Genomic DNA, 17,858 nt, shown 5'->3' on the forward strand with positions numbered 1-17,858 from the left:
AATCAGTTTCTGATTCATGTTGGTGAACAGGAAACAATTATTAGCAAATTTACTTATTACAAATTTGTAGAATTCAGTAATGGTGATTATTTGAGAGAGGTTGTGACTTCATGAAAATTGTCATCATATGGGATAAGTAGAGGGAATCTATGCAATTCATGGAAATTCAAGAATATACTTTCTAAATAACAGAAAGTAGTTAAGCAACAGTTCCAGCAGACCTATTGTACAGTTGACAATTTTACAAACTGTGAAAGTAATTCTCTTTTCACCTCTCCTCCCAACCTAGCCAGAGCCAACTTTAAGCTTTTACTTATACCTGTGGATAAATGTTGAGGAGCCAGGACTAGGAGGCTTGGTTTGAATTCCTTTATGTTATCTCATTTAATTCTTGAAATGGATCTGCTGAGCCAGTGTTTTCACTGCATAAGCAATGAGAAAACTTATTCTTGGAGAATTTAGAAACTTTGGAGTGTGCTTATATGCCCTGACTTGAGTTTGGGGTTGTCAAAGGGAAGGTACTCAACTCATGGTCAGAAGGTTAGGTCTAGCTAGGGCTATAGACAGACAGTGACTCAGGTGATGAGATAGATCGATTTGAAATTGAAATCCAGTTAGAGATCCTGGTCAATGAGATCTCATGATCCCAGCTTGATCAATGTCATCAATAGTTTATTATATCTTACTTAAGTGGTCTTCACTGCCATGGAGTCTCCATACTCCTTAGGCCCTCTGCCATACCCCACCTTTCTCATACTCAATAGAGAGCCTTTAGGAAGTTTCCTAAACACCCTATTCCTTGACATCTCCAAAACTAATGGAATCTACTCTCATCCTTAACCCTTTCCCTCCTATTTGCAAGATTAACCCTGGGGCCATTCTCTTTCCATGTCCAGTGTATGCCATTCTTTTCTGCTTTCTTAAGCTCATGCCTCACCAATGGTACCAATTGTTCTTAATTGTTTAGACCCACAATCACCAGGGTTTTCTTCTTTTCAGCTTTGTCATCCTTTTTTTTTTTTTTAAAGCAACTAAACAAAATATTCTCAAAGGCTTCCCTAATCTATCTTTCTTTCAAATCATCTTTTTTTCACTTTGCTTTACCCTCGAGTTACAAAATAAGGGTCTTTCTACCTTGTTGCTCTTATCCATCCAAACCCTGACCATGTACAAAACTACATTTCATGATTTCTTATTCTCTGGCTTTTATACTCAAGGAATTTCCATTTTCTTGAAAGTAATTCTTATTTTTTTAATTCATTTAACCTCAACATATGAAAATATTGTTTGCATTCTGTAAATCCATTGAGTCTTTTAAAGTGACCATTTAAAGATTTGTTTTTGGTTGAGTAAGAATGTGTAGTTCATAGTAAGAATAAAGGAGCTAGCTATAGGTCTGCTGTTAAAAACTTGGTTATAAAACTTGGAATTATATGTTAATAGAAATTAAACTTTATTCAAGTGGCTCCCAATCTTTATTTTAAAACACAGTTTGGAAATCTGAGGATGTACCGGGAATTGTGCCAAAAATAATGAAAATTCACCCCACCCAGTTTCACAGTCCCGACCCCCTCAACATGCCTGTTTTGGGTATTTCTGTAGTTTGGATACTTTCTCTTCCCTGTCTTAGACAGGGCTATACCACTGTGACTTTCTGCTTTGTGTACATAGTAATTTGTTGTTTTAATAACAATAACAAAAAAAGAAAAAGAAAAAGAAAGCACGTAGCAAAGTGGGTCAAACTGTCACCTTCCATCCTTACAGTGGGCTTTGAAAGCAACCAAACAAGGGAAGAGCCAGAGGCAGGCTGCTCACAAGTTACATTCCTAAATGCAGACACAAAACTGAGGATGTTTTATTATGAAGAACAGAGACTAAGAGGCTGCCTACAAATGAGTCTTTCCTTGGAACACTTGGACTAAATGTTCCCTGATAGCCAAGCGTGAACCAGAGTGGAGACTGACTGAGAGACGCATAGACCTCATACACAGGCTAAGGATGTGAAGTGTGCCATGGCACACTGGAGGGGCCCTGCTCAGCAGGTTGGGGTGGGCCTTCTGATCCCCAAAAGACCAGCAGTACTGTAGGTCCTGATCCCTCATCTTGCAGTTGGAGGTCAGCGCCAACCTCGTCGTGACCTCTGGATTTTAAGATGATGAGGCTATGTCTGCTGTTTGTGGAATAGTATTTCTAGATAAATGTTTTGTAGTAACCATAACATAAATAATGTTTCTTATTTCTAGCCAGTCATGGCAGAGGAGTAACATCATTAGAGATTGGGAAATCGGCCCCTTGTGGTGGTCCCTCAGACAACCTGTGCTGTCTCTTACATGCCACACTCGCTGAAGTTAGGATGGATGAGGGGCAGAGTGAATAAACATGTAGCAGATAAGTATTTGGATAAAGATTTTGAAGAAGTCACAAGAAATAGCATGGGTAAACAAGAAAAGGCCTGGAAAAACTCACCCAAGAGAGCTAGCGTTTGACAGAATGAATATTTTTGTTTTGTTGTTGTTATAAAGTATTCACTTTAAATTAGCAGAACTGCTAAAATGAAATTTTAACAATAGTTTTTCTAAACAGCATTTAGAGACTATGGTAAATGTAAGTCACAGGTTCATTTTATGCATATTCACAAATCATGTGACCTTGTTGCTCTAAGCTTTTAAGTCCATACAGCTAGAAACTAGCAGAGATCGGTTTCAGTCTCAGGTTTAATTCCAAAGCTTTATCTCCTGCATCCAGAAACCCATTATGCTTATCTGTGTATAAAGGCTACAGAAAGAAAAGTTAGACCACCCTTTTGGAGCAAGGAGGCCAGCCCTTCTGCTGGCACATCACCTAGAAGGATAGCTAGGTCCGGTGGGTCTTTGCTGCTCTCTCCCTCAAGAGGAAGTGATACTTTATGAGAAATTTTCCTTAGACTACTGTCATTTTAAGAGCAGAGACATTCTTTCTTTCTTTTCTTCTTCAAGGGGTTAGAATCCCTTCTTCTTCAGCAGCTAACACACTGACAGCTGGCTCACACTTGCACACACAGTGGTTAGGTGAAGGAATCCAGGGCAACTTCTCTTAGCTTCCTATTTCCTTTCATTTTACATTGTTTCAGAGATTAATTACTTACAGGATCCTCTTCTAACATGCTCTGTTAGAGGTCCAGCTAGATATAATCCTATCCCAGCAGATAGCACAAACTAAAACTGCTTAGCTGATGGTATAATTGTGCTTGACGGACTGAGCATCCTGTCTAGCAGACGTGTGCGTGAGTCTCAATTCATTTACAGTCTATTTGACAATCTTCCCTTCTCATGCATTATTTAGGTCCAGACGTTGTATTTCAATACCTTTATAATGTGGACTGCTCAAAGTTTAGCTGCTTTTTTACTAGATGACATGGTGGGGATGAAGGCATATAAATTGTGTTGGGGGTAATGATTAGCTAAGATGGTATAGCTTGAGAAAGGAAGTGTCATTTTTGTCATGGCCTCATACTGGGCTTGGTCAACATGGAACCTGCCTCCTGGGGAAAAGTAAAGGTTAAGGCCTATAATTCTAGCTCAGTCTGAATGAGAATCTGATTTTTCAAAGTGTTTGGAGAGTCTGAAAGTGAGGAGGAGTTGAGATATTTAAATATTTAGTTGGGCTTGAACTTGTGGTGTTGGGAGAAGAAAGGGAATGGGATTGGGGGAAGGGAGGGTTAGAGCAGCATGTGATGACCTATGTGACACATGTATCACATATCGTAAATTATGTCATGATTTCGCCTGTGGTTATCACCAAGAAAGTGGCTTTAGTTCAAGCAGGTAGGAGAGTTGACTGTCCTGATTTACCACATGAAGTTCTTCATTCTCTCTGACCAACTTGCTTTATTTTAACTCTAAATTAGAGCTTTGGATACAAAAATCTTTGCTGAGTTGATGTAGCTTTTTATGTTGCCTCATCTCAATTGCCATTAGATCATTTAGTAAAGACTTTAATCTTCTCCATGCTCTCATTTCTCACATTTTAGTGGGATAACACTGTGGTCATTTTGCTCCGTTCTAGAAATAGGCTGCAATCAGACTCTGAGGAAACAATCATTTTGTATTTCAGTTGGAAACAATAAAAATAGTTGCTGCCCATTACTCTTTACACTTTGTTACTACTTTATTTTTATAGCTTCATTGAATCTGGTATGAATCATAAGTATAAGAAGCCTGTGTCATTTCTGTCATTGAAAAGTTAAAGGACCCAAGATTCAACCTTATGGAGTCTTTTGTGCCTTTGGACTCTATGCCTATTTCTAGGCTTTACTACCAGAGGAATGATGATGTCTGTTAAACTTACACACATGGGTGCATTTTTTTTCAGAGGTTATAAGCAAGAAAATTATGCCTATAAAACACAATCCACTTACCTTTACCTTTCATATGTGGGTTTTTATGAAAAAAGCAACACATGCATTGATTAACTTTTTTTTCTTTCCATACGCAAGGCAACTTTAAGCGGAGACATGCTTAAAATAAATACTAGATTCCTAAGTACAACTAAATGTCCTTTTCTCTACTTACCTGTTATAAATGTCTTATCTAAATTTGTATTTTCTTTATAGTCAGAAGAAATTTCACTTCTTCCTGTACCTCCTAATCTTTACACAACTTCTGATCCCATTTATTCTTTAAAATTCCAGTCTACTCTTGAAAGGAAACTATTAACTTACTTTTAAACTTCTCTCTGAGCCTAAACTAATTTTCATTCCTCTCTTCAAAGCTGTCCTTGAGCTACTATCCAAAACTCCATGTTGCCTTGTGCTTGTGCTCAGTCTCAGCTTTCAACAGAAGGCATGTGCACCATTGAAAAGAATCTGTAAAGGGATGCATTGTTTGGAATTCCTCAGCTTCTCTAGAACAACAGTTTTCAATCTAGAATTTTCTATCAGTGTCATAACAAGCCTCAATCCCTCTGCAAATTTGATTCACATGTTTAATTCAAGCAATGAATTAACTAATTTCAAGTTATTAAACCAGCAGCCTGCCTATTTTAGGAAAAAACAAAACAGAATACAGAAAGCCGAATATACAAATTTCCAACTTCTCAAGATGGTAAGAAAGACACAGGCATCAATTCAAATACAGCTGCCTAATCATATACAACTTTCAGTAGCTCTTCGATGATTGCTCCCACTTTCCTTTCACTCCTCTTCCTTGTGAGGACATAAAAACCTTTAGACAGAGGGCTTTCTCCACTTTAGCTGCTGTCTGGTCTAGAATGCACTATTTTGTCAGCCCCATTTACTAGATGATGTTGATTATCTGTATTGGAGTTCAGTCAAATTCCTGGTACAGAAAAGAAAGGGTGCTGCAGTGCTTATTCAGGTAGAATTTCATTTTGAAAAGTCAAAAGAGTGATTTATTCCAGATCATGCTTTGTTTATAACTGTCCAGACCACTTTTCCCTTTTGGCAGGAGGTGGGTTGTGTTAAAAAAATAACTAAAAGGAGCCACAGACATAGAGACAAGGACAAGGGTACTAGTTAAATCATTGTTAGGTCTCTTTCCCTCTTAGTCATGACATTTTTCTAGAGTAAGTGCTGTTTAAGATGTGTTTTGAAGAAGGCAGGAGATAGCTTGGCAAACATGGAGTGGAAGTTTGTCCCAGCATCACAAAGAATAGTATTATTTTTGACAGACAGCCAAAACTGCAAACATGTTTACATTGTAATAAGGGCTTGGAAATTCTTTAAGGTTTTCATGCTGGAAAAATTCATGAATTCTCTTGTATTTGTACTAATGTGCGGATCAAATTGCTGTTTCAGCTACTTTCATGCCTATTTACCATTTGCTTTTTAATTTTTTTCTTTTTTATGAAAGTGCAACTTACATCCAGCCAAGTGCACAAAACGTAAGGCTTAATAAATGCAATGTTATAAGTGAGGCTTTCTTTTTTCAAATATTTTATGTAATGCATACCCAGTAAAGTCTGCAATACTTGGCTGCAATTTTCTAAATGAGAAAAACTCTACACATTGCTTTCAGAATACTTTCAACACATCTTTTCAGATATAATTAAAAGGTCAGTGTAGGTGAGTCAACGGCTGTTTTATTTTGTGTTTCTGAACCTGCAGGTGGTCAGCCCCAATGCACTGGGGTGGATATCCACCAAAGTACATTGCACTTTCCTGAAAGATATATAATGCGCAATCTTGAGAACAGAGTAAAGAAAAATGTCACACAAAGCAAATGGTGAAGGGAAGGAAAAAAGAGAAAGAGAAGGGAGATAGAAATAATAGGAAAGGTTTCCAGGAAGCCTTCTATATTTTTTTCACCCCAATCTGACCAGCCTTTCTTAGCCCTGGCACTTGTCATTGTATTCATCCAGAGTTGTTTTAGGTAGCTGGATATTTCGTTAGCAGTTTGTGTGTCCCCTAGATTATAAACTCTTTGTGGATGAGAATGTGTTCTATTTTTTGTTTGGTCACTCATTACTCCTTCACTTTGATCCTCCACAGCCCTTGAAGGCAAAGGAAGATCTGTTCATAACGGAAATTCAATAAGCTGTTTTAGAATGAAGAAAGAAACAGAGAAAGCTCTGGTTTCCTAGCAGGGCTGCCATTGCTCTCTGCGGCCACCACCCCCAGCATAGCTGCTCATGTAGTGAGATTCAGGAGCTCATTTTTCAGGAGATCGAAAAAGCTCTCGATATGTGTATTGACTCCTAATGTGTCACTTGAAAGAAAACCTGATTAAAGAAAAAAAAAAGTGGAAATTTACTCCATTTCTGTCTGATGCTGAAAAAGTACCAGAGTGTGGAATGTCAATATTATCAGCTATCAGAGCTGCACTGTCTCCTGGGCCCCGGGAACAGAACTCTTCTTTTCCTTTAAGTAAAATTGAAAGACATTCAAGATTTGTAAGGGTCATCACAATATAAGCAAATTATATCATCTACTACATCAGTATCAAAACTTTGTACATTGAAAGCTCTCTTTAGAGAAAAGGGACTTTGCTTCCCAAGACTTCCTTAAAAAGTCTCTCCCCAAATCTCTTTTCTTTATTTTTCTCTCCAACACCATTGATGGCAGAAATGATCGATCATTGATGTAGGAATAATCTCAAGCCTATTAAATTCCCATATCAAAGGTTTTAAAAATGAGTGGGACTGATTGAATGTGTAGAAGATCTAAAACAGAGTATAGACTATATACCTCAGTGGTCACCCTTCCACGTCAGGGAAATTACACAGTTAGAGTTTAGTTTATCAGATCATTATACAATATAGTATATTAATTTAGAAATATATACTACAAAATTAAAAATAAATAAGCTTCGTTTGCTTGCTAATTGATGATAACATGGTGTAAAAGTACCATTTCATTCTTAAGGCAGAGAAGAGGTATGGGTAAGTCTCCTAGACTGTCTGCTAGCTCCTTGTTCCTGGTATAGTCTTGTTTCTAATGACAGTCTGATATTTTATTCTATCATCCTTATATTTTTTCATGTTTTTTATAATAGTTGTTATTTTGTACTGAAAGCTAGATATCTAAGCATAATATTGTTGAAGTCAACTTTTAATTAGCTCAGGACAGACTGTGGTGTTTAGCCCTTATATATGCAATTTAAAAAGCTAAAATGGGCCTTATTACTCTATCAGTTGAGGGAATTTCAGGCAACACTGGCGAGGCTGATGATTTTATCCCTAGTGTTTGCTCAATGATTAGGCTGCTTCTTAGAGACCAGTGTCTGAAAGAGAGGGATGAACAAACCCCAGAAAACTTTGCCATTTTTAGTAATGTATTTAAATAGCAGCAGAAGTTAGAAATCTATAGAAAGCATATAGATTAAGATTACATTTTTAAAACAAACTTTAAATATAAACAATCATAAATTCAGGTTTATGTGAATTCCTCTTGACTGTTTGTTCTGAAAATTTTTTATGCAACCACATATCTTCTTTCCCTGGAGTCCACTTGTTGTCAACCATGGGCTCCTTTTTTCCTGATTTTTAAAATTCTTCTAGAAAGCTTTTTTTTTTTAATTTTTATTTATTTATTTTTGGCTGCATTGGGTCTTTGTTGCTGTGCACGGGCTTTCTCTAGTTGTGGCGAGCAGGGCCTACTCTTCATTGCGGTGCACGGGCTTCTTGTTGCGGTGGCTTCTCTTGTTGCGGAGCACGGGCTCTAGGCACGTGGGCTTCTAGTTGCGGCTCGTGGGCTCTAGAGCACAGGCTCAGTAGTTGTAGCACACAGGCTTTGTTGCTCCGTGGCATGTGGGATCTTTCCAGACCAGGGCTCAAACCCATGTCCCCTGCATTGGCAGGCGGATTCTTAACCACTTTGCCACCAGGGAAACTCTAGAAAGCTTTTTTAATAAATCAGCTTTTGTTTCCTGGTCTGACGTAGTAGAAAGAATGTGACCATAGGAGTCGGATACCTAAATTTGGACCATAACCCTAGTATTTGCCAGCTGTCTGATCACAGTCATCTGTAAAGCTGGAAAAGATGATTATTGTTTTCAGAGTATTGTGAGAATTAAATAAAATAATGTGCAGAAAATTCTAGCATTTAGGTTACACATGTATTAATAAATTTATTATTAGCTTATTATGTTGTGGATGCACCTGTGAAAATGATCATTATATATCAGGCATCTTGCCTGACTTGGGCAGAGTGTGGAGAAAACCCCATTTATTTTATCAAATTTTCGCTGTGTATTCAAATATACATTAGAATTTTTTTTTTTTTTGGCCGTGCCGAACGGCATGCGGGAGCTTAGTTCCCCTACCAGGGATTGAACCTGTGCCACCTGCATTGGTAGTACCAAGTCTTAACCACTGGACCGCCAGGGAAGTCCCCCATGAAATTTTTTTAAAATCATTTAGGTTAGCATTTTCTCTGTAACAGTTCCAAAAGATCAGTTACTGTCAACGTTAGAACTTCTATGTAGTTGACGTGAAAATTTTGTGAGAAGTTACATATCAGTTTACCTGGTGATATGTTTTTATGATGATTGCTTTTAGAAAAATGTTTTAATCTTAAATGTCACATATTTTCATGTGCAGAACCTCACTTACTAACTCTTTGTCTCATTGTGAACATCTCCTGTCCAAAGTCACAGTATTGGCCCAGACCTCATGATCCTCTGTTGTCTAATCCAAAGACCCAACTTGAACTTGGATTAGTCATAAATAAATTATGATAAATTTGGGGGGCTCACACTGGCTGCTAGGTAAAACTGTTCCTCAGATAAACAATGAATATAAATACTGAGTCTGGAGCCAAGTAATTTGGGTTTGAATCTCAATTTGATTCTTAATTATTTGATCTTTAGTTCAATATTTATAAAAAGGTGTATAATAATAATCATCACCTCAGGAGTTGCTGTGAAGAGTAATCATGCTCAACATTTATTGTATTATTATCAATATTATTATTATCATTGATTATTTAATATTATTAATAACTTAATATCATTGATAATGATAACTTAGTATTACCAGTACCACTACACCCCACATTTCCTCGCTCTTAATCTATTTCATACACACACACACACACACACACACACACAATTTTCTGTACTATTAGGAAAGGTGATTAATTTATACTCATTTAACAATAGTAAATATTAATAGTATTTATTTAATACTTAACATTTATAGATCAGAGTTCTGAGACATTATCTCACTTGATCTTACCACAACTCTAGATGAAAAATAGGGTTGCTATTATTCTTATTTGAGAAGAAAAAAACATAGCTAATCATTAAGAGCAGAGATTAGCACCCACAGCTTTGCCAGGATAATATTAAACCGCTACATTCCTCACTGCTACATATAGGGACACAAGTAGTGAAGAAGCTAAGGACACAATTTTCTTTCCTCTTAAGTTTCTGTAGTATTTTCAGGACTTAGTCATAAACTAGCAGTAAAATAACAAATGGATTATTATGCGTTTGCCATATTAAGATATTGAGTCCTTTAAAGGTCATCTTCATTGTTTACTTTGTTGTGATTATGTTATTTCATCAATGATGTAACAATTATTGCTTTAATAAAATCCTATGATGCCACATCAGAGGTAAAAACTTTTACAGAACTGTAAACAGCAGAGGTGCCTAGAGCTTTATGAAAGAAAGCTGTTTTCTTTAATAGAAGAGGAACAGTCCTTACGTAGGCCTGTGTATCACGTGAGGAGAAAGGAATGCCATTCTTCAAATACTTGTGCTTGCTTCTAAATGAATGTTTTCCATTTTCACATATAGCATTAGTATAAACAAGTAAATATTATAACTCTAAAATTTTAGAGGGTACGATAGCAACTAAGTATGTTAACACTGTATAAATTTACTATGTTTGACTTGAATAAGCATTCCAAGACCCCAGAATGGAATCTGTCTTAGCTAGCAACCTCTGTTGGGTAGAGGATAGTCCTCAAGTGGGGAGAGAAATAGAGAGAGTATCTAACCGAAGGGTAAAGACATTGATTTGGGTTGCAGACATTTACTCACTGGCCTTGAAACCAAGGCAATTCACTTAATCTCTTCATATAGGCTGAGCTTACTTCTTAAGATAAAGGGGATGATAGGACCTGTTCTGTATATTTTATAGAGTTGTTAATATTAAGTGAGATAACATATGTTTAGAGTCCTAAGATTATTTTTTCTTTCAATTATTTTTTTAATTGAAAGTGTAAAGCATGCTCATAAGCATAAGAATCATGAAGCTTTATGTTATTGTAAAGTTTTAGAATAATAATATTGTTTTTAGCAGAAGTTATGGCAAGAACCAAATCCCTTACTCGTTCTTACAGTTTCTTATTTCCATAAAATAAGAGATCAAGCTAGTTTATTTATTTATTTATTTATTTATTTTGGTACGCGGGCCTCTCACTGCTGTGGACTCTCCCGCTGCGGAGCACAGGCTCCAGACGCGCAGGCTCAGCAGCCATGGCTCACGGGCCCAGCCGCTCCGCGGCATGTGGGATCCTCCCGGACCAGGGCACAAACCCACGTCCCCTGCATCGGCAGGCGGACTCTCAACCACTGCGCCACCAGGGAAGCCCCAAGCTAGTTTATTTTTTAACTTAAATGTTTTATATATATATATAAAATTCTCCAGAGGAAGTCACCAAAAATATTTTTAAATAAAATAAATATTGCTCTATGTTTTATTAAAATGAGTGTGAAGAATAAATTAAAGTGTCAAAAAGGATACTGGGAAAATTAATATTTGGTACTTTTCAATCAAAATATTAAAATGAACATTTTGAAACATACATATAACTCAATTCTAAAAATATCCATGAACTTTTCTAATGAATAGACAAAAGCAAGCTTATAAGGAAGTCAGAATTCTGAACTTACTGTTATATTAGCTAACAAGGAATCATTAGAATAATGATTGGATTAGTGAAATTATTTTGTTCAAATAAATTACATGAATAAACAATTGTATAAGTAATGACCAAAAGCAGTGGTATTGAAACAATTACACTGATTAGGTAAATAGGGGTTGAATTAATAATATTAATTGTTGATCCTGTATTGATTCAACAAACATTTTTGAACACCAGTTATATTCGAGGCAGTGAGCTGGATGGTAGAGCTACAAAGACTCAGAGGTCAAAATTCACAGTTTTGTTAGTGACAAAGAAAACTACATAGAGAGTGTATCAATCAGTGTCCTATGGGTCAAAGGTCTAAACAGGGGATCTACAAAAACTGAAACCTGAAAGGCTACTAACTGTAGGAAACAAAGTGCTCAGCCTCTCTAGTAATCAGAGAAATAGAAATTAAGACAAAAAGCTGCATGTTGTCTCTCTGGGATTGGAAAATATTACGAAGTTGCATAATAACAATTGTTTAAAGGTTATTAAGAAACAGGACTTACCTGGTCAGAGTAGGATCCTCTGCAGCTATCCAAGAGAATAATATGACTGTAGTCAGAAGAAGGCTTATACCCATGCCTTCATCCAGTGCCTTGGTCCCTATCTTGGGATATATGATAGGGAAATTTGTAACTCAAGTCCATGACACAATAGGAAAATTTTAATTTCAGCACCATTTCAAGCAGTTTGAGGCAAACTGCATGTCCATCACTAGAGAAATGTATCAGAAAAGATGCTATGATTTACTCACTATGGAATTATCAATAGAAGCAATACATTTGAAATAGCTGGAGCAATATAAAAACATAATATGGAGTGAAAAATAAAAAGAAACAGAACAACATCTAAGACACAGTACCATTTAGTAAATTAAGATCATAAGGGAAAAAATGTATATTTTCCAGAGTTGCATATCTAGCCAAAGAAATAGTACAAGCAACTTGAACAAGTTCTAAAGGAGAGAAGGGGTAATGGGATGTGAGAAATAACAATGAAAAGAAGGAAAACATTGATGAAATAAAAATAAGAGGACCATGCAGAGACTGATGAGGATGTTGGGTATAGTCTGAGGAATATAATTTACTCAGCTTTCCACTTGATATTCAAATAACTCTAGACAAACAGGCAAATAAGAGCAACAGAACAGAATAAAATGATATGAGGCATGCTATGGAAAAAACAGCGAGGCTAAAAGCTATCAAAAGGGTTTCATAGAGTTGATGATGCCTGAAGGCTGAATAGGAGGCAGACAGGTGAGAAATGTGAGGATGTAAGGATGAGGGGAGGCGGGGGAGGTTCTTTTAAGATACAAGACAAGGATGGAAAATGGCATGAAGTAACATACAGTGTTGTGTTTGGATAACTGCATGTAATTGCCTTTAATGTGGGATATTTAGGGAAGTTCTGAGATACTTCTGGAAAGATGCAAGGGGGGCAAGATTATAAATTTTATCAAGAGTCTAATTATGTCAATGATACAAGTAAGTAGGGCCTAACATAAGGAAATGGGAGTGAAAATGGGAACAAGGTATAACTTCAGAAGATACTTAAAAGGTAGAGTTGACAGGTCATGGTTGCAGGAAGTGTGGGAGAGGCAGGAAGCCAGGAGATGGCTAAGAATTTTAACTTGATGGTAATAGGATTCACAGAGATGGGTAAAACAGAATATGGAGAATTTTGAAACAAAATATGGTAAATTCCATTCCATCAAAACTACTTTCCTAATTAAACTCTTCAAAGTTTCTCCATGACTTAGAGATTAAATTCAAATTCCTTATGTTTTCCTTAAGAAATTTATGATGAGACCTCTGTCAATGAATTGTTTTAATGTTTCTAGGTGGTTTTTTTTTTGCTGTAATATTTCTGAACGGACGTCCTTGAGTAGACCTCTTGCACATTTTTCTAACTATAGCTGAAATATAAATTCCTATATGTAGTATTCCTGAGACAAGTGTTTCTTCAATGTTAAATTTTTATAAATGTATTTACATTTTTAGAGATATAGATATGGTTCCCTGCAAGGAAATTACCCCAATAACTCCAACCAATAATGTCCAATAATTTTAACAACTGTGGATGAAGAAATGGTTTCCACTGTTTGTGTCTGCATTTTCTTTTCTCACTCTATATTACAGTTGTCTTTGGGTGACTTGGATTTGGGTGTCTTTGCCTTTTAGGGTGCTTAGAATGATGAGTTAGGGTCAGGATAGTAGGTCATGGAATGACTAAACCACCTCTTATATCCCAACTAATGACAACATATTTGCATTTTTAAATTGTGAGGTTGAATATCTTTTCATATGATTAAAATTTAACATTTAATTTGTCTTTCATCTAGCAAGTATATCAATGTTTTAGATTGTTAGTCTTCTCATCTTTCCTTATTTCATTTCAAAACATTTTATATTAAGGACATTAGGTAACTTTTTATCACGTGCTTTTACAAATATTGTTTCCCAATTTTTATTTTTACTTTTTTTATGCAAAAATTTCAAATAATTATGTAGTGCTCACATATATTTTTCTTATGGCTTCTGAGTTTTGGGTCTTGTTTATTAAGGCCAAATTCCTCCTAAGTTCTTGTTTTTTAAAAATATACTTGACGATAACTTGCTTTCCAAGAAGAATAATCCATTTCGTTTAAATGCTATTTGTACTATGAAATAATTTTCTACATGAATTTCAAGGGAAAACCACTGACCCGTCTGTATTTCTTTGTAATTAGGGGGACCTGAATGAATAGAGATTTCTCAATTTCAAAATGCCAACAAATAACTTCTCAACAATGCTTACTTTCTGATACACACAACTCATTGATTTTGTCAACTTGGGCCACTTCCTTCAGAGGTTGTGTCCCCAGAAATATGTCATAGCTCATTTGATAAACTCAACTTTCTTTCCAGTGTCCCTTATGAAAGATTGCTCAATTGTCTCCAGACTTTGATGATATTATCTGAAAATGGTGAACATGTGTTTACTTAAACACAACAGGGTTGGGCAGCAGAAAGTGCACTCCAGTTTAATAATTGCTCCTTTACCAACGCATCACTGCCACCAGAGCGTATGCCTCTCACAGGCAAGGACCTTGTCTTAATTATCAGGGAATACCCAGAGTATATCATAATGCTTAATCCTGAGTTACTTAATAGGTATGTGAGGACAAAGTGAATGAGTGAATGATTGAACAAACTAAGGTTCATAGTCTTATCTCTATCATTCACTTGATGTGTGACCTTATATAAATTAGTTAATCTTTCTGGGCTTCAGCTCCCTGTTCTGCTGAACAAATATAATTTCTAGCTTGACTGTACCAAAGATTTGTCTGGAAGAACAATAAGATAATAGACTTGGTAGTGATTTGAAAAAAAATCAGAAAATTCGTATAATCATATCAATATACATTTGATAAATAATTTCTTTTGCAGGATATGGAATATTGCTAACTACATAGAATATGCTATGTGGCACTAACTACAAGTGTAAAATGGAGATCAGAAAAAAATAATACCCACTGGGGGGAATGTATTGGCTAAAAGGAGTATCATTATTATCTTTATTATTATCATTATCAGTATTATTATGAAAAACACTTAGAGAAACCTGGTGGAAAAAATCACACACAATATTATATGTTTTATGCTTCCCCCATAATTTAGTCCTCCTATTGGTTTATTAATTTTTATGTCTATACCAGAAATCTCCTGATGCTTTGGAAAGTGTTTTGTATAATTTTGGCTTATTTAGTTCAATTCATCAATATTATGCTCAGTTAAACTGACTGATGACAGATAGATAGATAGATAGATAGATAGATAGATAGATATTCAGTTCTAGATATGAACATATTTAGAATGTCATCAGACTACATTGCCAGCCTGAAAGGATCTTTTGAATCCTTCATTTAAAGTCTTTGCTTTTCATAGGGGGAATTGAGGCAGGTAGTCACAATAAACTTGTAGGAGAAAGAAGGAAGATTTTGGAGTAAATATGTAGTTCAAAAGAGAGAAATCTGATATATTTTCAAGCAATGTTTATATTATGTATTTGTTAATTTTATTCTATTTCCCTGCAGGTTTAAATGTGTATTTGGCTACTTGGCTACTGATTAGAGAACACAAAATGAATAACTCAACAAACTCCTCTAACAATGGCCTGGCTCTGACCAGTCCTTATAAGACATTTGAAGTGGTTTTTATTGTCCTTGTGGCTGGGTCCCTCAGTTTGGTGACCATTATTGGGAATATCCTGGTCATGGTCTCCATTAAAGTCAACCGCCACCTCCAGACCGTCAACAATTACTTTTTGTTCAGCTTGGCCTGTGCTGACCTCATCATTGGTGTTTTCTCCATGAACTTGTACACCCTTTACACTGTGATTGGCTACTGGCCTTTGGGACCTGTGGTGTGTGACCTTTGGCTAGCCCTGGACTACGTGGTCAGCAATGCCTCCGTAATGAATTTGCTCATCATCAGCTTTGACAGATATTTCTGTGTCACAAAACCACTCACCTATCCAGTCAAGCGGACCACAAAAATGGCAGGTATGATGATTGCAGCTGCCTGGGTCCTCTCCTTTATCCTCTGGGCTCCGGCCATTCTCTTCTGGCAGTTCATTGTAGGGGTGAGAACTGTGGAGGATGGGGAATGCTACATTCAGTTTTTTTCCAATGCTGCTGTCACCTTTGGCACGGCCATTGCAGCTTTCTATTTGCCTGTGATCATCATGACTGTGTTATACTGGCACATATCCCGAGCCAGTAAGAGCAGGATAAAGAAGGACAAAAAGGAGCCTGTGGCCAACCAAGATCCAGTTTCTCCAAGTCTGGTACAAGGAAGGATAGTGAAGCCAAACAACAACAACATGCCTGGCAGTGATGATGGCCTGGAGCACAACAAAATCCAGAACGGCAAAGCTCCCAGAGATGCTGTGACTGAAAACTGTGTCCAGGGGGAGGAAAAGGAAAGCTCCAATGATTCCACCTCAGTCAGTGCTGTCGCCTCTAATATGAGAGATGATGAAATAACCCAGGATGAAAACACAGTTTCCACTTCCCTGGGCCACTCCAAAGATGAGAACTCAAAGCAAACATGCATCAAAATTGTCACCAAGACCCAAAAAGGTGACTCATGTACCCCAGCTAATACCACCGTGGAGGTAGTTGGTTCTTCAGGTCAGAATGGAAATGAAAAACAGAACATTGTTGCTCGCAAGATTGTAAAGATGACCAAGCAGCCTGCAAAAAAGAAGCCTCCTCCTTCCCGGGAAAAGAAAGTGACCAGGACGATCTTGGCCATTCTGTTGGCTTTCATCATCACTTGGGCCCCATACAATGTCATGGTGCTCATTAACACCTTCTGTGCACCCTGCATCCCCAACACAGTGTGGACGATTGGTTATTGGCTCTGTTACATCAACAGCACTATCAACCCTGCCTGCTATGCACTTTGTAATGCCACCTTCAAGAAGACCTTTAAACACCTTCTCATGTGTCATTATAAGAACATAGGCGCCACAAGGTAAAACATCTTTGTAAAGAAAGAAGGTAGTCAAGGGGAGCTTGGCGAAAAGAAACAGAATAAAAGAGCTCCTAGTTTTCAAATCTCTGCCATTGCACTTTATAGTCTTATCATGGAATGTGCAATTAAGGAGCCCAACAGTGACACTCTTATGGTGCCTATGCTCCAGTTTGAAACTTGCACCTTATAAACCCTGTCAGTTTAGGAGCAAGGAGACCATTAAGGAGACATGTTGGAACTGTGGATTTAAGAAATGATCTATGCTTTCTCATACTCTCTTGAAGAAGGGCTTCTGAATCTATAATTTTATCTCTGCACAAAAAAGAATAATAACCTCACTCCTGTTTTTCATTTTTTTGTTCCCAAGTGTCCATATGAGGATGAAATGCCACAGTTACAAACTAACCTGGAGAGTTAAACATAAAGAAAGCCATTATACAATGGCGAAGTGAACAAAGAAGATCAAAAAAGGATGTAGAAATGGCCTCCGGAGTGTTTAACGTATATTATTCTCTTGTTATGGTTTTATGTGGAGAATTGCAACATAATAAATGCTTATCTTTTTTTGCCTTTCCCACCATCAAAAGAGAGCAAACAAAAACAAACAAGAAGCTTAATTACATCATTATTTTTCTCATATGGCATTGGTTTTTATACTTCCCTGTTTTACATTGTGTAAGGGCAAAATCTGCAGGACTTTCACTAAATACAGAGACAGCCATGAAAAAGGGTATTTCACCCCTGTCTACTGTGTCTTTTGCATTCTTTGGGGGTATAAAACCCTATGAGAATTTAGTTCACTTATGATTCTTCATGTGAAATATTTTCACCAATCTGGTTTTCTACTAAACTAGCTTCTTATTTTAATAGAATAGCCTACTTAATATATAAACATGCTTGAGAAACCACAGTCATTTTTTAAATTGAGGTTTCATCAAATTGAACAATGGTCATTCTTGTTGGAGAAAGTTTACTGAGGT

General features: G+C 36.7%; 1 protein-coding gene across 1 annotated transcript; it reads left to right on the plus strand.

Moving 5' to 3' along the window:
* Positions 1 to 15,481: 15,481 nt before the first annotated feature.
* CHRM2 (cholinergic receptor muscarinic 2) lies at positions 15,482 to 16,882 on the plus strand (the record flags this gene model as incomplete). Its single annotated transcript, XM_079711735.1, has 1 exon — positions 15,482 to 16,882. One exon carries the CDS (start codon positions 15,482 to 15,484, stop codon positions 16,880 to 16,882), a length of 1,401 nt encoding a protein of 466 aa, XP_079567861.1.
* Between the last annotated feature and the right edge of the window lie 976 nt (positions 16,883 to 17,858).

The sequence above is a fragment of the Hyperoodon ampullatus genome (assembly GCF_949752795.1).
Source record: "Hyperoodon ampullatus genome assembly, chromosome: 9".
NCBI classification, from domain to species: Eukaryota; Metazoa; Chordata; class Mammalia; order Artiodactyla; family Ziphiidae; genus Hyperoodon; species Hyperoodon ampullatus.